The sequence below is a fragment of the Crocodylus siamensis genome, chromosome 1, assembly GCF_052110815.1.
Source record: "Crocodylus siamensis isolate JL-2025a chromosome 1, ASM5211081v1, whole genome shotgun sequence".
In the NCBI taxonomy this organism is placed as follows: domain Eukaryota; kingdom Metazoa; phylum Chordata; order Crocodylia; family Crocodylidae; genus Crocodylus; species Crocodylus siamensis.
The window spans coordinates 1,105,957-1,128,129 of record NC_143395.1 but is presented as its reverse complement, the minus strand read 5'-3'; the positions used below and the strand labels follow the sequence as shown (position 1 = coordinate 1,128,129).

The 22,173-nt window shown below is 47.8% G+C and overlaps 1 protein-coding gene across 2 annotated transcripts in view; it reads left to right on the top strand.

Moving 5' to 3' along the window:
- ELP3 (elongator acetyltransferase complex subunit 3) overlaps nucleotides 1–22,173 on the top strand; it is a 122,538-nt gene that overhangs the window by 80,890 nt on the left and 19,475 nt on the right. For both annotated transcript variants that reach the window (XR_016438802.1, XM_090024682.1), the window contains exons 11-14: nucleotides 9,766–9,856; nucleotides 14,361–14,426; nucleotides 18,068–18,295; nucleotides 20,979–21,060. Coding sequence is in view for 1 of the 2 variants with exons in the window: in XM_090024682.1 (XP_089880808.1) it covers nucleotides 9,766–9,856; nucleotides 14,361–14,426; nucleotides 18,068–18,295; nucleotides 20,979–21,060 (467 nt within the window). In the remaining variant the exon portion in view is untranslated. The remainder of the gene's footprint in view (nucleotides 1–9,765; nucleotides 9,857–14,360; nucleotides 14,427–18,067; nucleotides 18,296–20,978; nucleotides 21,061–22,173) is intronic.

Sequence of the window (22,173 nt, the reverse complement as noted above, 5' to 3'; positions counted from 1 at the left end):
ATTTGCTCTTGAAGGTGTTCAATGTAGGTGCTTGAACCACCTCCGCTGGCAGACTGCTCCAGACCTTGGGGGCTCGGACAGTAAAGAAATTCTTCCTTATGTCCAGCCTGAAACGGTCTTGCAGGAGTTTGTGACCGTTTGACCTCGTCATCCCTCGGGGCGCTCTGGTGAACAGACGTTCCCCCAGATCCTGGTGGTTATCCCTGATAAACTTACAGGTGGCCATCAGATCCCCCCTGAGCCTGCGCTTTTCCAGGCTAAAGAGCCCCATGGCTCTCAGCCTGTCACTGTAAGGTCTGCTTTCCTGACCTCTGATCATGCGCGCGGCTCTCCTCGGCACCCTCTCAAGCTTCTCCACATCCTTTTTGAATTGTGGAGCCCAAAACTGGACGCAGCACTCCAGCTGCGGCCTCACCAAGGCCGAGTACAAAGGGAGAATAACGTCCCGGGATTTGCTTGAGAAGCATCTATGGCTGCAAGCCAGCGTTTTGGTCGCTTTAGTAGCCGCAGCATCGCATTGCAGGCTCATGTTCATCTTGAGCCTTCATTAGTTATAGTGCAAGGTGTTCTAAACTACTGATATAAAAAAACCCCACCTTTTTGTTTGTTTTGCATTTATAAACACACACACACATCCCTCCTGCCTGATGAGGAAGGATTATTCCCACTCCTGTCACCCCCTCGCTCATGGCTCCTACCCGCAGCCCCACTCCCCACGCAGCCTGTGCTGCCATCCTGGGTGTGGGTGGGCAGATCTTTTTGCAGACGGTGGCGCCAGGCACGTCTGGAGCTCCAGAGCACACTGCATTCAGTGCAGTGCCGACAGGCCATACGCAGCCAAGCTCCTGTAGCTGGCACAGAGAAGCTGCACTTGCAAAAGTGCCCAGTGTCTGGTGGAACAGAATATCCCTCACACAGCACCTTATCCTGCCCACGCTCAGCCCAACATCTCTGGGGCAGCCCCAGCACTCAGGCTCCTGCTTTGTATGCAGTATTACCATGGCAGCAGCAGCAGGAGCCAGTAAAGGTCTCTTTGCTGAACGTGGTAACCTGTGACTACTACCTGGTGCCCCCTTCCCCTCCTGCTGCTTACCAGTACCTGTAGTTAGTCGAGGGGTCAGACCGGCAGCAGGGTACAGGGACTGGACTATGTTTGCCAAGGTGCTTCAGGCATGCTACAAGGACCCAAAAAAGCTAATAGCCGGTGACATTTTATCGATGCCAACCGATATATTGGTGCATCTCTAGTTACAATCACGCAGCAAGTCAGTGATAGTGGAGAGTAAAACCTATGGACACTTTTATGTATGTAAGCACAGCAGCACCGGGCGCTTTGAAAAGTACCTGGCGCGCTGCAACACTTGCAGTTGTATAAGTGGCGAAATGCGCATCCGCACTGAGAAAATGGCGATGGTGCGCTTTTGAACTAAAACACATAGAAGGTGCTTTAGTTCAGAAGCGCAACGCTGCCATTTTCTGCATGCTAATGCACGTTTGGCCGCATATACAACTGCACACGATGCAGTGCAGCGCGTGCCAGCTCGGGTGCGGAGCAGACTTGATTAATCGAGTCTGCACCAAAGCGACGGATCTCCAGCACGTCGCAGGACCAGAAAGTATGTGTATAAATGCCCTAAGTCTCCAAGCTTCCTGGCACGTGCCTCAGTCCCTGGTCATGCTGTGTACTCTGCCTGAATACCCAAGATGAAATCTGGGCCTCATTGAAGTGTGTGGCAGACCTCTCATAAACTTCCATTCCACACATCCCTGCCTGAGGGACTGCTTTTGTTTTAGCATTTTAAAAAACACTTGGGACCTGTAATCTAATCCTTTGTCCTTGGGCTATCCAAAATTTGTATTTGTGTCATGCCACACAACTTTGGATAGCTATGGAAACAGAAATATTCTGCCTTAATTTGAACTGAATTGGAAATGAGAAGCCAGTGTCTTTTTGTTACTATCATAAAATGCTAGGAAGGGGCAAGGAAAATACAGTATGCTGATTAAAGCTTCTGAGTTATTGTTGGTCATTCCCCTCCTCCCTGCCCCCATATATGGATGAAGTGCTCAGGTGTGGTCATATAAACGGTGATTGTTAATCTCTTCCTATATCTGATTTACAACAAGGTCCTCCCGCTGGTTTTTGGTGAAGAACTAGTACTTGAAGTTGCCAATTTATTTCTCTGCCCCTGTAGGGAAGTTCACAGCAGCCTGCCCCTTTTGGAGCTCTTCCACAGTACATAGAAAGATCTTCAGAATTAATGCCTTGGATCTAACATACGCAGGTGGAAATGCTGTTCCCCTCTAGTGTGTCCTTTAGGTACAAAGAGAAGTGCTCATTACATGTAATGGAAGCTGTTTGAAGTCTGTTGTGTTGGCTCTGAGACGGCTTATTTACTCTAAGAAATCAGCTGACTAAATTAGCTGGTTAGCTAATTGCATTGTGCCTTGTTTTGGGTGTGTGCGAGAACAAGGTGAGGATTTTTGGGGAGCCTTCTGCTTCATGAAACATTTGAATACACTGCAGATGGGAGGAGAAAGAAAAACCCCAAACTTTGTGCTTCATATCCCTCTTCCTGACAGTAGCATGACCAGATTTGAAGCATGCTTTGGCAGAAGATGGAGATGATCCCCCTGGAGACTACCCCTGTAATGTTCAGCAGCAGTGCAAGCTTCCCTTCCCTGAGCCGTGCTGGACAGGGACCACCTACAGTACACCAGTTCTACCTTCCCAGTGGGACCAGAGGAGGGCTTAACTGAGACCCTGTGGGTCAAACTTCAAGGAGGGTGGGGGGAGAGGGATCTGGCGGTAGGGGTTTACTACAGGCACCACATTGGGAGGAAGAGCTGGATCAGGAATTCTCCAGGCAGGTGGGGGAGGCCGTGCGTGGAAGGGATGTTGCGGTCATGGGTGATATGAATTACCCTGACATCAACTGGGAGGAGCAGTCAGCCAGGTCTAGCCACTCATGAAGGCTCCTGACGTGTGTACAGGACCTGCACCCCGTGCAAGAGGTGCTCGTCCCCACTAGGGAAACGCCATACTGGATCTGGTGTTAGCCTCTGGGGACAACCTGGTGGGGCAGGTGCTCATACAAGGGAGGCGAGGGACAGTGATCACGACCAGAGGAAGGTGGGGAGGGGAACTAGCACAGTGCGAATGCTTGACTTTAGGAAAGCCAACTTCGCTGTGCTCAGGGCAGTAGTCAGAGAGGCACTCGGAGCCCGGGGGTAGCTAGTCTGGGGGTCCAGGAAAAGTGGTCCTTCCTCAAGGAGGCGATCCTTGGGGCGCAGCAGGACGCAATTCCTCTGCGCAGGAAGGCAAGAAAAGGGTCCAAGAAACCTTCACAGCTGAGTGCGGATATCCAGGCTGGCCTGAGGGCAAAGGAAAAAGCGTACTGGGGGTAGAAGCAGGGGGCAGGGACCAAGGAGGAGTACACCTCCCTGACCCAAGCTTGTAGGGATGCGGTAAGGGAGGCGAAAGCAGCGCTGCAGCTTCGATTAGCTTCTGGGATTAAGGATGACAAAAAGTCCTTCTTCAAGGGTATAGGTAGCAAGAAGTCTCGGGGTAACATTGGACCCCGTGACGCAGGGCAGGGCAGGTGGTGACAGACGCGTGAGAGAAGGCCGAACTCTCCAACAGGGTCTTTGCCTCCGTGTTCCTGTGTGCTGACAACGGGGCGCTCTCGGGTGACAGCGTAGAGAGGCCGGGGAAGGATGCGAGTCCCCCGACTGTTAGTTCAGACCTAGTTAAGGATTACCTGCAGGGCTTAGATGTGTCCAAGTCGGCGGGCCCGGATGACCTTCATCTGCGGGTGCCGAGGGAATTGGCTGGTGTCATTGCGGAGCCATTGGCACGGCTGTTCGAGGACTCCTGGTGCTCGGGCCAAGTTCCTGAGGACTGGAAAAGGGCCAATGTGGTCCCTGTTTTCAAGGAGGGGAGGAAGGAAGAGCCTGGCAACTGCAGGCCAGTCAGCCTCACTTCTATCCTGGGGAAGGTCTTTGAAAAAATTATCAAGGGCCACCTTTGTGCGAGCCCTGCAGGGGAAGTGATGTTGAGGGGTAACCAGCATGGGTTCGTGCCAGGCTGATCCTGCCCGACCAACCTGGTTTCTTCCTATGATCAGGGAACAAGGAGCTGAGATGGGAAGGAGGAAGTCGATGTCATCTTCTTGGACTTCCAGAAGGCTTTGACACAGCGTCCCCCCCCAATTCTGGGGGGCACGCTGAGGGGCTTGTGGCATGGACGAATGCACGGTCACACGGGTGGCAAACTGGCTCCAGGGGCACATCCAGAGGTGGTGGTGGATGGGTCGAAGTCGACTTGGGGGGTGTGGGCAGCAGGGTCCCCCAGGGCTCGGTCCTGGGGCCGGTGCTGTTCAACATCTTCGTTAGCAACCTGGACGAGGGGGTGGAGAGCACCCTGTTCAAGCTCGCTGATGACACCAAGCTGGGGGGTAAAGTGAATCCACCGGCAGGCGGGGACCGCGTCCAGGCAGACCTGGGTAGGTTGGAGAAGTGGGCGGATCTGAACAGGATGCGGTTCGACAAGGACAAGTGCAGGGCGCTGCCCCTGGGGAGAGGGAACCAGCATTATGGTTATAGGTTTGGGGCTGCCCCTCTCGGCAGCACAGAGGCAGAGAGGGATCTTGGAGTCGGGATTGACTCCAGGATGAATATGAGTCGCCAGTGAGATGAAGCAACAGGCAGAGCCACCCGCACCCTGTCCTGCATCAACAGGGGCATCACTAACGGGTCCCGAGAGGTCTCGCTCCCCTCTATGCAGCGCTGGTCAGGCCGCGGCTGGAGTCCTGTGTCCAGTCCTGGGCGCCGCACTTCAAGAAGGACGTGGGGATCCTGGAGAGGGTCCAGAGGAGGCCACTCGCATGGTGGGGGCCTCCGTGGCCAGCCCTGTGAGGAGAGGCTGAGGGACCTGAATCTCTTCAGTCTCCGCAAGAGGAGACCGAGGGGGGGATCTACAGCCTTCTCAGGGGCCACCAGCAGGGACTCGGGGGAAGTCTGTTCCCCAGGGCCCCCCTCGGAGTCACCAGGAACAGCGGCCACAAGCTGAGGGAGGAGAGGTTTAGGTTGGATATTAAGAAGAACTACTTCACGGTAAGGGTGGCCAGAGCCTGGACTAGGCTTCCCAGAGAGGTGGTGCTCTCCCCTTCCCTGGGGATCTTCAAGAGGAGACTGGATAGGCACCTGGCTGGGGTCTTGTGACCCCTGCCCCCCCAGTGCTCCTTCCTGCCCATGGCAGGGGTCGGACTCGATGATCTGTCGAGGTCCCTCCCGACTCGGTGATTCTGTGACCTTTAGGAGCATCTCTGTGGCCCGTTCACACCTGTGTCTCTATATTGCAATTGCCAAAAAATGGTGACTGCTAATGGTGGTGGCTCTTTGTCATGAAGACACATTTTTTAGGGAACTACATAGACTCCAGGGAATGTATTATGCATAGGTCACCCGATGGTGATGACTGTCAATCACTGCTGACCTCCACTAGATTCAACCAGTTCCATTACCAGTTCCCAGAGTCATCCGGTCCTCTCTAGATATTTAGTGTGTCGGACATGCTGTTCTATATTTTAATGTTGCGCTGTATGTTACATAGTGAGGAAAGAGATTTTAAAAACCCCTTAAGGACTTGGATAAAACCGTGTTTTGAAATTGCGCTGTTTTGCATGATCCTACTTCATGCTCTTTTTATAGTTCACTTTTTATGGTTCTTACTTGTTAAAGTAAGTCAGCGAGCAGGTCTCGGTCATGCACGTGGGCAGCAGGCTCAGCTGTCTTTTCTTTAAAAACAAACAGCCCCCCCACTGGTTTATATTTAAAAAAAATAATCAGTGTGGGATTTTATCACTATCCTGCTGTTTCTTGGAGACACCTGTTTTGCATTATGGGTAAACCCCAGTATAAGCTCTCTTCTGTCCAAATTGTCATAGAATCATAGAAAAGTAAGTCTGGAAGGGACCTTCAGAGGTCATCTTGTCCAAGCCCTGGGTTGCAGGCAGGATTATCCCTATCCAACCATCCTGTACAAATCCTTGTCTAACCTATTACTAAAACAACGCAATCAGCTCTGTCTCAGGTGCGATGTGTGGCACTCTAACCTGCCACAGGCAAAGCGGGGATGATAGGAGTCAGTGTCCTACTGCTGCAGATGTTGTTAAAATAAGCCCAAGAGATCCAGAAGGGCCGTGCCAGGTACAGATCCAGCTCCAGTCAAGCCCCCATAGCCCGGACCAGTCTGCCCACCAGGTAGAATTCCTTCCTGACCCCAGATGTGGCGATCAGTCTGATCCCATCCTGCTCTCTGCAAAAACAGAAAAAAGGGCAGCTCCCTCTATTTTTATGACAGCCCTTCAGACATTTGAAGATTGCTATCATGTCCCCTCTTAATTGCCTTTTCTGCAGGCTGAACCTGCCTAATTCTTTCAGCCTCTCCTCATATGACTTGCCTTTCACACCCTTTACCCTTTTCGTTGCCCAGCTCTGTGCCCTCTAACTTCTCCACGTCCTTTTTAAAATGTGGAGCTCAGCACTGCACACGCTACTCTAGATGAGGCCTAACTAATGCCAAGTAGAGAGGCACTGTCACTTTGTGTGTCTTGCGCCTAATGCTCCTGTTGAACCAGCCCAACATTGCATTTACCCTTCGTATAGCGGCAGTACATTGTTGGCTCATAGTGAGTCTTTGATCCACCTTTTCTGTAATGCTGCCATCCAGTCATTTGTCACCCGGCTTGTATTTGTGTTTTTGATTATTCTTCCTGAAGTGCAGCACCTTGCATGTGTCAGCATTAAACTTCATCCTGGTAGTTCTAGCTCAGTTTTCCAATCTGTCAAGATCTTTCTGATGGCTGTCCTGTCCTCCAGCATGTTCACGATCCTTCCCGTCCATCCACTGTATTCCCCATATCCACCCAACTAGTCTTGTCAAAGAAGATCAAGTTTGTTTGGTGCAATTTATTCCTAGTAAATTCATGCTGGCTGCTTGTGATCAATCTTTCCTTCTCCAAGTGGTTGCAAGTGGATTTCTGTGCAGTATGCTTAAGTAACTTCCCAAGTATTGGGGTGAGGCTAACTGATCTGTGGTTCCCCGGTTTCTCCTTTTTGCCTTTTTTGAGGAGGGGCACTACATTGGCCCTTTTCTACTTTTCAGATACCTTGTCTCAGGACCTTGAGTATTCTGGGCTGGAGTTCATCTGGCCCAGCTGACATGAATTCGTTCAGACCCGTTGAAAGCTCTCCAACTGTTTCTTTTGTTATCTCATCCCTTCAGCTTGTCCCCTTCCTTATCCGTATAATCCTTTTTAGATGTGGCTAATTTTTTTTTTGTGAAAACCGAGGCAAAGTGGCTGTTGAGCATCTCTGCTTTATTTGCAGCTTCTGTTAGGAGTTCGCCCTGGCTATTTAACAGTCGACCCACAGTTTTCTTGGTCTTTCTCATCTTTTCAACAAATATAGATCCTCTGCTTGCTGCCCATAACATGCCTCACCAGGTAAAGCTCATTGCTTCCCTTTGCCTTCCCGATTTGGTCCTTACAGGTTCTTACTTATTTCTTGGTGTGCTTCCTTAGTGACCTACCCATTTTCCCATTGTCCCTGTGTTTTCCTTTCGGACTGAAAGCATCCTAGAAGCTCTTTGTGCAGCTGCATTGGGCTCTTGCCGTTCTTGTGCTTCCATTTTGCCGGAATAGCTTCTTGTTGGGCTTCCTATACTGTGCCATTTGAAAGCTTTAAGTCTTTTCAGTCTGTCCTTCCATGGTACCATGCCTGCTGTTTCTACTTCACTAAGAGTAGAAGTTTCTCTCCGCCTTTTTTCCTTCCTCAGCCACTGAGAACAAAGATGGCAAAGAAAATTGTGAAGGACTAGATGCCAGCAATTATAATCACCGGGTCCTTAAATGCTCAGATATCAGGTCAGTGGAACCTCCTGTTGAATTTCCAGGGCTGTCATACAAAATATAGCACAAGTTTCGATTTAGAAACAGAATGCATGCTGCTTAGCCCATCGTCTGGGAGGCTGAGAGAGAATGAGCACTGGTTACTCATTCTCCGAAGGAGAAAAACGCCCTCCTGACACGTTGAAGAAAATTCACAAAGAAAGTCTGTACCAGGAGAGAGAGACTAGGTAAAAGTTAGCTGAAGGCAGAGACGGCATATTCAGAAGATGGCCTGATCAGCTAATGGAAAAATGGTTCCGCAGTTGTGCTCCGAGAAGCTCAAGATCCCCTCCTTGCCAGATCAGACAATAAATTCCCAAGGACCATTACTGCTGTCGGTCCTCCGGTAATACACAGATTCCTATCGTGGTGATAATTCATGGGCTGTAAATGCTAATAAGAACACCGTTCAGCTGCTCGGGTGGTCTGCATCATCCACTTCTCACAAAGCAGCGTGCCTTCTGGCAAAGGGATGTCTCCGAGTTGGGCACAGCTCTTGAAGAAACTTAATTGGACGTTCTTCCGAATGCGGTTCTGTGAACTTTGCAACCTGCCATCTCCCGAGGGCCACAGCCGGCCTCTCAACACCAGAGTGTTTTTCCTCTGAATGAAGCCAAGCAGGTTTAGAAAGCAAAATGCAAATATTGATGTAGACAAAGGCTTCAGCTGAATAGAAGTGTATACAGCAGTGTATACCCATACAGAAGTGTATGCCCATTCAAACGCCATTCAACCAACACCTCCTCCCTGCAGCATTTGGTAGAAGGGTGTTACAGAGCAGGGTACCAGGTCGCCTTTGACATTTCTTTTCAGTCTTTTCTGAATAAGTAGCATCCTCCGTCTTTCGGGAGGGTAAAACGTCGTTTGTTCTCCACCATACAAATTGATGTGAAAAAAAAAAAAAAAAGCAGGGGAAGGAAAATTCTGTTTTGTCTGAATTTCTTCCCATCACCCTCCCTTGGAGGACTGGATTATGTGTGGGGGTGGCTTCTGACTGTCACTTGCCTGTTAAGTAATGTGAAAGGGAAGAGAAATTCCCCGGTCTTCTTGACAAGGCTGTGCTGCAAATGTTTGGGGCTCAGTAACATTTTTACAGTTCAGCACAGCCAGCTTTCAAAGCTGAAAAATGCTGTCCTTCTGGTAGATTCCTCCTGAGAGACCGGAGCAAAAATCTGGTCTGCCTCATTACCTGGATTAGCTTTTGTGACCCCTTTGCTCCTATGGGTCTTTGCTGGCACGCCTCTCTGCACTCTCCCTCCCCTGCTTCCTCCCTCTCCCTCCTACTTTCCCACCTATTGTAGTCTAATGACTCACTCCACTTCCGACCCTGCTTCATGCTGTCCTTTCACAGCCCTTGAGGAAATGAATTTGAGTTCATGAAAGCTTTCTGCACGACTGCTCTGTCTGTCTCTCTGTCTATCCTATTTAGTTAGTCTGTAAAGGTGCATATCTCTCCTGCCTTCTGACTGTCTTCAGACTGACATGGCTAACTACCTGGAGATGGGAAGAATCTTTGTGACAAATGTCCTAGAAGCAAAAACACAAATCAGACAATCCTTCCTTTCTCAAATTTGGAAGTGACAAACAAAAGCAAAAGTGTAACCTATTTGTCAGCACTTTCCTTTAGCTGCTAATTGGTTTGGGTATCCTGCAGTTCAGCCAAAATGATTGGACTTGAAACAGGAGTTAACACAGACCAGAGGACTTCCCTGATTTAGACAGGGAGTCAGACTAGATGCTTACAAGGGCACCTGATGATCCGACCATCTCTTAACATGACTGTATAAGACTTTTTGTTTTTATCTTTCCGCAGGGACATCCCAATGCCTCTAGTCAGCTCAGGAGTGGAGCATGGTAACCTGAGAGAACTTGCCTTGGCCAGGATGAAGGATCTTGGGACACAGGTAGAAAAAAGAAAAATGTCCTTCGTTCTATTAAAAAAAAAAAAAAAAAAAAAAAGATTGGTGCCTTCTGCTTCATTTCTGTATTAGAGGTATATATTTTTTCTGAAAGATGCTGGATAACCTGGGAATTGGTAGGCTTGATAGCGTAGCAAAAAAAAAAAATCTTTTAAAAGCAGAGACAGAAGGTAAGCAAGTTTTATTATTACTCATCCTCCTCTTCACACTGCTTGCAGCTACACCCTTTACCCCTACACGCACTTTTTCATCCTGAACACCTAACAATTGGAAGAGAACCTCCTCGGGCATTTAAACAGCCCAGTTAAGGTCTGAGAAATCTTCCTAGGGAGGCTTCTAAGCAAAAATCAGATGAGATTTCATATCCCTGCTATTTCTGGAATTAAAAAGAAATTGTAGCAGGAGAAAACTCTACTCTGTATTTATGGGATCATAGGAGAGTCAGGCTGGAAGGGACCTCACAAGGTCACCTACACCAGGCCCCTGCTCAAGGGAGGGTCATGTCTGACTAAACAAGCCCCGCCAAGCACCTGTCCAACGTTTTGTTGAAAACAGGGATGGAGACTCCACAACTTCTGCAGACAGCCTGTTCTAATGCTTGACTACCTTAGAGCCAGAAATTTTTTCCTGATCTGCAACCTAAATTTACCTGCTGCAGCTTGAGGCCACTGCTCTTGGTCCTGTCCCCTGCAGCAGGGATGGACATTTTGCCTGCAGGCTAGATCTGGCCCACCAATTGATTGCATCTGGCCTGTGGCTGCTCCTGTAGTGCTCTGCATGGGGCCGAGCCCTGCCTGGGGCCCCCTGCTCCCGCCTGCCAACGCCACCCCGGTCCCAGCCAGTGCGCACAGCATCCCCGGCGGGGCTGTTCCCACCGCCGCTGCGGCTGTCTAGGTATTGCTCAGTTCGTCCTGCCTTCAGTGACTCCTCCTCCAATTCCTGCCCCTGCTGCACCTTGGGACTCTTTAACCATGTTATTGTCCAGGCTTCTAGCCTGTGCCTCTGGGTGCGTGGCGGCTCACTGCCACTGCTACAGACGTGGGGAATTATTTGGGCCTGTGGGCCACTTTGGGAGTTTCGGTGAGCTGTCATGGGCCAGGGCAGCACCTCCCACCCACAACAGCTCACCAAAACGGTGCATGGGATGGGGCTGCAAGTGGGCGAGGAGTGGTATCTGGGAGCAGGCTGGGCCGGTGGGGCTGGGATCGCAGGGAAGGATCATGGGGCCTTGGGCCCGGACCAGAACCACGACCTGCTCTCTGCCTGCCCCTGCAATGTCCTGCTCCTGGCCCATCCCATGCAGGTCCCGGGCTGGTCTCCATGGAGCCCACCTGCTGCATCCAGTGCCCCCAGCAGTGCCTGGGGTGGGACCAGCAGAGCCAGGGCTGATGGCAGGGACTGGTGCTGGCAGCTGGAAGGAGCCACCACTTCAGGGGCTGCCAGCAAGTGAGTCCAGCCAGTGCTGCCCCAGCCCCGCTCCGTGCTCGGGGCGGCAGGACCAACTGCGTGCTGGGTCAGGCAGGGTTGAGATGCCCCCAGTGGGCTGGATAAAAACCTTTGGTGGGCCAGATCCAGTGCACAGGCTGTATTGTTGCCTACCCCTGCACTACTAGTTTGCTTTTGAGAACCTGGCTTAGCCCTGCCTCTCTTGGCCTTAATTCATCTCGGTCTTTGGGTGACCGCTGCCCTTCCACCGAGGTCTGTTGTCTTGTTTATGTCCATCAGTACTCCTTGTTTGTGAGCTACCTCCCCTTAGGTGCAAATCTACCCTTTCTCCTATCTGACCTACTACCTTCCCTTAGGGAGGCTTTGATAAGTCTGTGTGCAAATCTACCCTTTCTCCTATCTGACCTACCTTCCCTTAGGGAGGCTTTGGTAAGTCTGTGTTGCAATTGGAGATGTGACTGCAATTCTTGCAGGCCAGAGTTAGCTTTTTTTATCATACTAGTTTGAATCCCGGTTACAGCGATGTTGCATGGACTTCAGCCACCGTGTACTGTCTGTGTGGGTTCGTGCCGCCCAGGGCCACGTTGCTATCATTGCCTAAGGTAGCTAGATTACAGCTATCCCTTGTGTCCAGGATCCTACTTAAATCAGCTCCTTTAATCTTGCTGTTATCACCGTGCACTGCCACCACCTCCCCACTGCTGATTGGTCAGGGGGCCTTGACGGCCTTGCCGCTTTCTGCTGATCAGCCAGGCGGCAAAAACTGTGGTTTTAAATATGCCACGGTTTTTGCCTCGTGGCTGATCAGCAGCAAGCAGTGGGGCTGCCGGGACCGCTTCACCAACTGAGAGCGGGGGGTGTGTGGTGTAAAGAGCAAAATTAAAGAGCCGGTAAGCAGCGCACCTCTGCCACGATTTAGGTAGGTCCCACGTCTACACAGCTTTAGTATCACCTTCCAGTTGCAGTGTAAATGCCCCCTTTGTCAGGCGAGGCGCTGTCTCTCCCTCTTCAGCACCCCCAAAGGAAAACCCCAATGTTTCTGCTTCTTCCCTCCTGTCTGGTAGAGTGCTAGTACCCTTGTCCATGCCTCAGCTTGGTTCTCCGCTGCCCGGGTCATTATTCGCAGCCTACTTCCCACGCCCTGCCCAAGGTTCGACCCTCTCCAGGGCCCACCGTGAATTGCCTTCTCTCCTGCTGTCCTTTCTTTCCAGGGTCGTCAAAGGAGACAGCCTCCTTCTCACAGCTCACCTTTTTCAACTGAGCAGTCTTAGCCCTTCGCTTTGGGGCAGTCAGCCAGCCTCTCCTATCAAAGTCTGATAAAAGAACCAAGCCATCTGATTGCCATCTGATCGGGCTCAGCTGTCGGGGGGTGGATATCTGATCCATGACGGGCTAGGCTGAGCCAGAGACCCATTACAGAGTCTGCCAGCCTGTGACAGTCCCCTTGTAAAGAACCGACTGTAAACGCTTCCGCTGAGCAGATGATTATAGATTTTAATTTACTGGAGCTGAAGCGTTGAAGTGAGTGGAGAGTGCAACCAGAAAAGTTCGTCACTGTTTCTTGAGATGCAAAGAAAATCCATTGGTGTTTTATATCGGCTGGAAGCAGAATTAAAAAAAAAAAATTAAAAGCCAATAGAGTTGGGGCTGAACTTTCAGGAATTTGAATTTTCAGGATTCTTGAAGTTCACTGATGAATGTATCCAGACTCTTTCTTACAGCTGTTGAAGGAGAAGTGCGTTTGAGTATTTTGGGTTCAGTGACTCAGGACTTTTAAGAAGTTATAACTCACGGCTTTTAGTTTTGAACAGTAACCGTTCTTGCATATCTTCTGGGCTGCTGTGCCCAAAAAGTGGAATACAGAGCATTGGCTTTATTATCTGGTATCATGCCTCCTCTGTTGGCAGACTTTGTGAGTAATGGTACTTGTATTACAGCTCGGGAAATGAAAAGACACAGCCTTGAAAGTACTAATGAAAAATTTTCAATACGTGGTTAACGTTCTCGTCTGTAGTGTAAAGCTCTGTGTGTGTATCTGTGTGACCACATTTAGCACTACTGCCTTCAGACAAAATGCACCAGCTTTCAGCTTTTTTATGGTAACTTGGAAGAAAAATGATTTTACAATGTATAATCCCGGTGTGGTCTTGTTCTGAAAACTTCATGATGGGGTTATGAGAGCTGGGATCATTTTGTGAACTTTTTGTTGCTTAGCTTGCACGCCTTCAGATATTTCATGTGGGTTTGGCTGTGACTTTGGATGTTTAGGACATTTTTGCACTTAAAAAAAAAAGAGCCTGTCATTGAAAGTTACTGCTGATGCTGAGTTTATCCTGGTTCCAGTCAAAGGCACAAAAGGCTGGTTCAGGCTGTAGTTCAGCTCCAGCAGCTGAGGATTGGGCTCTGTCTCTCTCTGGCTGTAAAGTATTTGTAACATTTCTTGACTTTCTTAGGCCTCTTGTGTTTCAGTCGTCTCAGTCCCCCCCATGGTTATTTTGCCCTGTACATCTGTAAGGACACCTGACAAAGAGAGTTAAATCAGTCTGCTGTAATACAGAGCTGGGAGGGGGGAGTCTGCTACTTGTCACGTGCCTGTTTTCTCATAAAAAACAATTACCCAGACTTAGAAATTGCCTGCTCAAGAGTTTTGGCATATTGAGTTAGATTTCTCTAATTTTAGACCTCTAGCATAGAGGGAAACATGAAAACAGTTAAGTCTTTCTTGTTCTTCCATTTCTCTTGACATTTCCAGCAAGCCATGCTGTTTGTAAATCGAATGGTATGTTGTCTCATGAGATATAAACGGTTTCTGAGTAAATTGATTTTTATCAGTGTGTCTTTACATTTAGCACCAAGCCCTTTTTTTAAGGCATATTAGTGATGGCTCAGTGAGCGTTTTTATTTTGAAGTTTATCCATATGAATCTACGGGTGTAAGTCAGGCTATTTCAGCTTAATTTTAAGCCCTCTGGGTGGTTGGAAATCTTAATGTGTCAGAGCCTAACATAATCCTCTTATGTGTGTTTTCTCCTTTTCTTTGCTAGTGCCGTGACGTGAGGACAAGAGAGGTTGGAATACAAGAGATTCACCATAAAGTGAGACCATATCAGGTAGGACTTGTCGCTTCCCAGAGAACTTGCTTCAAACAGGACTTGCTATAAAACATCTGGTACAAAGAAATTGGGACCCAGTTGTGCCTCGGGTTCTGTGGCATGCCCATGGAGCTGCCTTCATTTCTTCATCCATTTTTACAGCAGTTTTGGGGCTCTCAGCGAACACATGTACATGGTGAAATAAATGAACTAGTTATGGCTACCAGAATTTCAGCAATAACAAAGTCCACGGCTGACGCAGCTTTTTCTTTTGTTTCCTATCGTTTATTCTCTTTTCAGAACAAACTGGCATTTTTTATGCAGACTAAAAAATGCAGTGCTGATGTGTTGAACAGAAATAAGCTCCAAGATCAGGACATACGCATACATGTAAACGAAAATCATGGGTGTGGGGATATACATGCATATGTAAATTGGTGCTTTTCAACCTAGAATCTTAAAGCTGGCAGCCAGGCTGGCTGCTGTCCTGATTTTACAGAAAGGGAAACATGCAGATGAAGTTTAGTTACGTGGCAAAGTTCAAACAGCGAGTCAGATTTGAGAGCAGTAATCCAGGCTTCTCTACTGGTGTAGTCATTGGAGCTTGTTGCCTTTATGGGTAAGATCCAACTTATTTCCTAACAACCCACTCAAGTTGGGATTGCAGTCCCATAGCATCAGCTGGAATTATGCGTGGCTTTGCAGCACCTTTCTGTGCTTTCAAGCATATGTGTCTTATGCCAGACACAAGCTCCTTCTACTTCCAGCCTGAATGCTAGGTCAGAACTACGTCGCTGGCCTTTCTCAGGGTCTTCACTTTGTCTCCGCATTTGGAGTCAGTTCCCAGGCTACAGGCCAGAGGTTATCAAGGGCTGTTCCCCCTGGTTCTCTCGCCATCGGGTGTGGTTAAGTGGAAGCGAATGCTAGTCAGCTGTTGGGGAAATGCAGTGTGGAAACACATTTTCCAATCCAAAACAAGTGCGCTCATATTTTTATTGAATCTCTACTAGACTTCAGGCTTCATAGATTCAGTGCTCTGCAGGCCTTTCCTGTGTTCCCAGCCCTGTTCTTTGTTCATTTTATAAAATGTCTTCCACATAGATGCACACTTGCACTGTCATAAGAAGCTCAACGCTGTCTTAAATTGTAAGTGCTGTCAGTAGCCATAAATTGCTTATTACAGTGGTTTCATTCAATGTTCTGCTTAATACTCCAATATTCCTTGTGTTAAATGATGCTATCTTAGTCTGGACAAACAATCCCATGCCACTTAGTCTCAGAAAAATGTATTTTGATAGCAAATGAGAGAGAAAATGCATGAAAAATAAAACCGCCTCCAGCATTTGCTCACAGCTTGTCTTCAGACTGGAGTTATGCTTCACTTCCCATAAAAAACAAAACAAACTATTCCTTTGGAAAGGGAGGTTGTAGTAGATCTAAAGTAATATTAAGTTTAGTGGTTAAAATAAGTAATAGGGAAACGCATCTCATTCATTTTGTTGAAGGTTAATAGGCTGCATCTGGCTAAAAACACTGGCTCAAGAACACCGTGGTAGTGGAGACCAGACCTAAGGTGGATACAGCTGGAGGAGGCCACCCCTGCAGTCCATCCCCACCTCCGATTTCCTTTTACTAATTACAGTGAGATTAAAAACTGACCGTGCCGTAGCTCTGCTGGGACTCTACATTGAAATAGCTGTAGCAGTCTGAAAACACAGCTTGTTTTCAGCGAAGATGTGGCTTGAGTGGTTCAGTCTGTGTAAAGCATTTGCCAATTATTAGTGTCAGGGTTATTAGTATCAGGAGTTTCTTTTTCCCGCGGGCACTGGGAAACAGATTAACAGATTGAAACCCGCCATCTCGTTGGCTAAACAGCCGTTCAGATGGTCCATACTAGCTTGTCAGGCGCATGCCAGCAATTTAGAAACAAGCTCTGTATCCTTTTACTGTTCCTGGAGCCATCAGGCCCATTTTCTATAATACATAAAGTATAGATCTATGGCAAACCCAGATAGAGCCCCCTGTACTCGTGGAAGGGGACAGGACAGAAGACTCTGTGGGACCGAGGGACTTTGCTGCGCAGATCTGATGCATCTGGCATATGCTGAGATGTGAAAATGAGCATTGTATAAAACCCTGATGCAGCTGGAGATTTTTATAATCCTGTTTTCTCTCCCGAGCTCTGTCATTTTGTATTTAGCTATCATGTCCTTCAGGGCAAGGGCTGCCTGTGTTTGAACAGCGTGAGGTATAATGGAGCAGCCAGGCCCTTCTAGAAAACGAAAAAGAGATGGTTTTCTCCGTGTTACTGCATTTCATTCATCAGAAAGCCTCAGGGGTCTCAGATTTCAAAATCTCTTGGTCTAGCTGCATTACCAGTACTTTCTGAGTCCTTCCTATGGCTGTGAGTTACTAATGAGTAGGTCTTTAGGCTCCATTCCTGCAGTCAGGTAGATCCACATAGGATCTGTGTGCATGATGCTGTTTGCAGGTTATTGGTCTTCTGTTGTAAATACCTTGTCCTCTTGCATTTTGAGAAACTCCTCTGAATACTGTTAGTGAGCAGTAAAATAACAGTAGTGCTACTGGCACAAGGGTCAGCTGTCCCAGGACTCCTGGCCAGCCTTCTTGGGTCATGTTAGTAGTAGAAACATGGGACAATTCTGTGCACAAGTTATTTCAGCATTTATGCAGAGTTACACTTCAGTCTGGGGTGAAGTGAACCCTGTCTGTTTAATAAATGAAAGACCAATCTAATTTTGTGCTCCATAAACAGACCCCATTGCGTCATAGAGAACAGAGGTGGCAGACTCTTCTATGGCTTGATCAAGCCTTGAGTTAGTGGGTTTTTTCCAAGCATCATGCTATCAAAAAGAGGACACGTTGTGGGAATTCAGGGGAACAAACCTGAAGCCCATTGCTTGAACCTTTTGAAAGCAGACTGACCAGAGTTACTGGTGTGAGGAACAACCTGGTAGAAAAATGAATGTGGAAAAAGCCAGGCTCTTCTGTGCTTGTGATTCAGTAATGTTTGCAAAGTCTGTCTGAATCTGTACAGATGAAAGGCACTGGATAAATGAGGGCACAATTGCTGGAAGACACTGATTCATGCATTAGTAAAGGAGCAGCTTGTTGCTGCGAGGAGACCTAGATGTTGTAGCTGACTCAGGATTGTTTCTTCCCACTGCAATGGCAGATATCAGACCTGGAGCAAAAACTCTTGTAGTCAGATCTGAATTTGTTCTTGGATGCTTCAGACCCAAAGTTGGCCCGTGGATTGCTGCTAGCCATGCTGTCCTTGCAGTAAGTGCAGTTCCCAGAGATCCATTCATCCATTTCAACCTTATCAGTACATGGGTGATAACCCCCTTGTAGATGGAAGTATTCAGCAGTGAAGAGTAATTGTGTATGATGCATATTTCATCTGTAGGAGAGAAGCAAGAATAACTCCATCAGTTTTTATCTGTGCTGCTAAAATCCATCTAAAATTAAAATGGGCTTTGAGAAAGCAATTTATGTTTTTTCTGAACCATAAGAGTTTATGAATCCACGAAATTGGCTCTGGTGTGTTCAGTGTGTGGACCAATTATTTGTAACAGGCTTTTTCTTATTGTTTTTGTTCCCCTTTCCCTCTCCCAAACCTCGTTGTCTTGGAACAGATTGAATTAGTTCGAAGAGATTACGTGGCTAATGGTGGCTGGGAGACCTTCCTGTCCTATGAAGACCCGGAGCAGGATATTCTGGTTGGCCTTCTGCGACTGCGGAAGTGTTCAGAGGAGTCGTTCAGACCTGAGCTGAAGGGAGGTGTTTCCATCGTTCGAGAGCTGCACGTCTACGGCAGTGTGGTTCCAGTGAGCAGTCGGGATCCTTCCAAATTTCAGCATCAGGTAGACCAAAAAACTGTTACTTCTGTTTGTGTCTTATCTTCACCACATTTGTGATCAGGAAGGAAGAAAAAAACGTCCATCTTTGAACTGATTGGTAGCGATCGGTTCAGTTATTTTGCTCGTAACCTTCAACAGCACAACCAGGATTTGAATTTGTTCTCCATCTGGTCTTTAATAGGTAAAAATCCTGCCACCACTGAACTCTGTTTAGATGAATCCGATTGTGGCTATATCACGACTGAAGGAGCACGATTATACTTTACTGGTATTGCTGTATGCTTATCCAGTATAGGCTCCTGATGCTAATTCAGCATTTAGATATTAAACACCTTTAGTTCTGCCTCTACCTTTATAAAATGCTCCATGTTGGGTAAAATCAAAACTAAAGGGAAATACTAGTTCCTGATTTTGTCTTTTCTAATAATCTCGTCCAGCTTGAGAAATGGGTTTTGGTACTGAAATCTAAAATTATTCATCAGGTAGAATGTAAAATCTTGTGCAGCTCTCTATGTCAAGGGAGCTATTTGTCAAGCACATCGTTTCAACCAAAAATAGGAATTTTCAATTTGAGATTTATCTTTGAGAAATTTCTATCTGCTTGAATGATTGTCAGGGCTCTTCAGTAATTTTTTTTTCTAGTCTTAGTGATTGAAAGCATATTTCACATGCCCCTAACAATAGGAAGATGCAGGTAAAAAGGAAGTGCACTTCACTATGGTGCCTTTCTCATGAAAAATACTTGTGTTGCCTCTCTACCTGTAACATGTTATGACTTAACGTGGGAAGAGTGTGAGCTTGGTCATAGAATCATAGAAATCGGGTCGAAGGGACCTTGTAGATCTTCAGGTCCGACCCCTTGCCCTGGGCAGGAGAAAAACTGGGCTCAAACGACCCCAGCCAGGTAAGCATCACGCCTCTTAAAGCCCCCCAGGGTAGGAGCCAGCAGCACTTCCCTTGGGAGTTGGTTCCAGCTCCTAGCCGCCCTGATCGTGAAGTCGTTCTTACGGATGTCTAATTTAAACCTCCTCTCCAACAACTTGTGGCCGTTATTCCTTGTTATGCCGGGGGGGTGCTAGGGGAAACAAGGTCTCTCCCAAACCCTTCTGGCCCCCCCTAGTGAGTTTATAGGCGGTCACCAGGTCCCCCCTCAGCCTTCTCTTGTGAGGGCTGAACAGGTTCAGGTCCCGCAGTCTCTCATTGTAGGGCCTGCCCTGTTGTCCTCGGATCATGCGAGTGGCCTCCTCTGGACCCTCTCCATGCTGTCCACATCCCCCCTGAAGTGCGGCGCCCAGACCTGGACACAGTACTCCAGCTGCGGCCTGACCAGTGCCGCATGGAGGGGGAGGATCACCTCCTTGGACCTGCTGGAGATGCACCTGTGGATGCATGACAGGGTCCAGTTGGCCTTCCTGACCGCGTCCCCACACTGCCGGCCCATGTTCATCTTGGAGTCAGTAATGACTCCAAGATCCCTTTCTGCCTCCATGCTCTCAAGAAGGGAGTTTCCCATCTTAAAAGTGTGCTGCTGGTTACTTGCAGTAGTAGAGTTTGATTAAGCTTAAGAAACTCCATCTATTTATTCTTTGTGCCAGAAGCCTTCAGGGCTGATGTTGTTTTAAATTAAATTTTATTTTTATTAATCCTTCCCTGAATGTATGCATTAAGATGCAGCACGTTGCTTGACAGCCATGATCAGGGCCATAAGGCAGCAGACTTGAAAGAGAACGAATGGTTCCACTATAAGATAATTAACATTTCAAACCGAGGGTAGGGAAACTGGCCATCATAAGTAAAAAGCAAAGGGAAAGAAAAATCAATCGAGTTGAGCCAAGCACAAATTAAAATAGGCCAGAAATCAGGATTTCATGGCGTATGACGCACTAACGCGCAGTGTAGAAATGTGTGCCGTGCTACTTTAAAAGCAGTCTGGACTCGGCAAAGAATGTTTTTCTCATTCCTGAATAGTAGAACACCTGGCGTGTGCGATGTGCTATTAGGAGAACGCATTGGGCTGAAGATTTTAAGCGTTTCTTAAAAGTCTTACACTTTTAAAATTAAGTCTCATACTCTTCAATTCCAGCTCTGCCATTGCTCACACCCTGCCAGGGAAATGTGAACCGAGATCAGAGCGTGATTTCTGCATCCCACTGTTAGAGACGAATTCATTCCTTTGTCTTTTCTCAGAGTGTAGTTGCCAGATTGGGGCCGGAGGGACTTGTTCCTTGTCACAGAAAACTGTTCTGTTTGCTTCCAGCAGCGCTCGCGCTGTGCTGCACAGTGCACAAACGCACATGGAGGCAACAAAGTTCTGTGCTTTAATTAATTGTTGTTGTGCATTGGGAATTTCAGTGTGTGGTAGTCTTTTTCCACCAGGCAGTTTTAGGTGTCTTGTACCAGGTTTTGTGAATTGGTGGTTTTAGCCTGTTTTTTTTACCTACACAAAAGAAGTGTCAGAGACTGAAGTTACCTACGAGTCATTTCCATTCATTGGAAGAAACGCTGAGCCTCTTGCCACTTTAAAGGTTGGTATAGCTCTCCTCTGTAGTGTGCTTCTCCAGTGGTTATCAGTTGGCTTTCCCTTGCATAGTTACCATTCTCTGTCTTTGGGCTGAAATGACAACCTTACTTTTGTTTTCTGAGCAAACTTTATATTTTCCTTCTTCTTTCGCACCTCCCGTTCTAGGGATTTGGTATGTTGCTGATGGAAGAGGCTGAACGGATAGCCAAAGAGGAGCATGGCGCACGGAAAATTGCTGTTATTTCAGGTATCGTTGCTTCATAGTGTTAATCTGTAAATGGATCCTGGTGCTGTGAACATTTGTTATAATGGGGCAAATGAACACCAGAAAACGCTTTCTAAGAACGAAGTACAGTAGGCTACAGGATGATCTCTCAAGGAAGATCTCATCCATCGCATTGTTGCTTATCATGCGCTGTGTTCGGTGAAGGTATGTTCTGGAGGGGATGCTGAACGAAAGACGCTGCTCCTAGCCTAGCGGTTCACGACCTTTTTTGTACCAAGACCCATTTGTAAACATCGATGGCCAGTCCTGGCCCAGGCCCAGGCCCAGGCCCCCCGTGTATGGAGCAGGAGGTGGGTGTGTGGGGCATGGGGTGCCCCAAGCAGCCCCTTACAGGCTGAAACACTGCCAGCCTGCAAGGGAAAAGCCACAGTTTCCCATGTTTTTCTCCTTTAAAGGAGAATCCTTTTTTTTCCCCTGTGACCTTTTTGTATATTCTTGCAACCCACTTTTGGGTTGAGAAATGTCGTTCTAGAAGACACCTGCAGGGGTGGGCTGCATGACCTCTGTTTTCTGTGCAGAATGCTATTTCCAAGATCTCCTTCCTTGTATCCAGTCTCAACCTGGTTAAAAATGACAGATGTCCATTTTAGGGCCTTGGTGGAGCTGCAGCCATCCTGATTGTCAACTGCTTCTAGAATAAATTAAGCCCCATCACAGGCATGGGAGCTGGACAGGAGACTGACTGCTTGTCCCATTTCATTTTCGAGGCACTGCATTGAAAGCCCAGCTGAGTACCAACTAAAAATAATAGCAGCTGCTCGGTGACCTGTGTGAAGAAAAGGGCACGTCTGCACTGGAAATCCAGTGTTTTAGGGGCATAATAATTACTTATTTTGGTAATATGCTGGCAAGATCCTTTACATAGTGCATAAAGGTGTTTTTGTGAGCGTAGCTGATTTCGTTCAGGGAATCAGCAGGCTGTGCTGGCAATAGCATTCTTGCTGGAAGAAGTGGCGTCTACTTTAAGAGGGTTCCTTGGGGTAACTACAGTGGCAGACTTTTTTTCTGGGGGCAGTCCCCCCAAGCTGCTCTAAAATATGGCCTGTCACTTCCCTTTTCAGCCATCTGAAAACA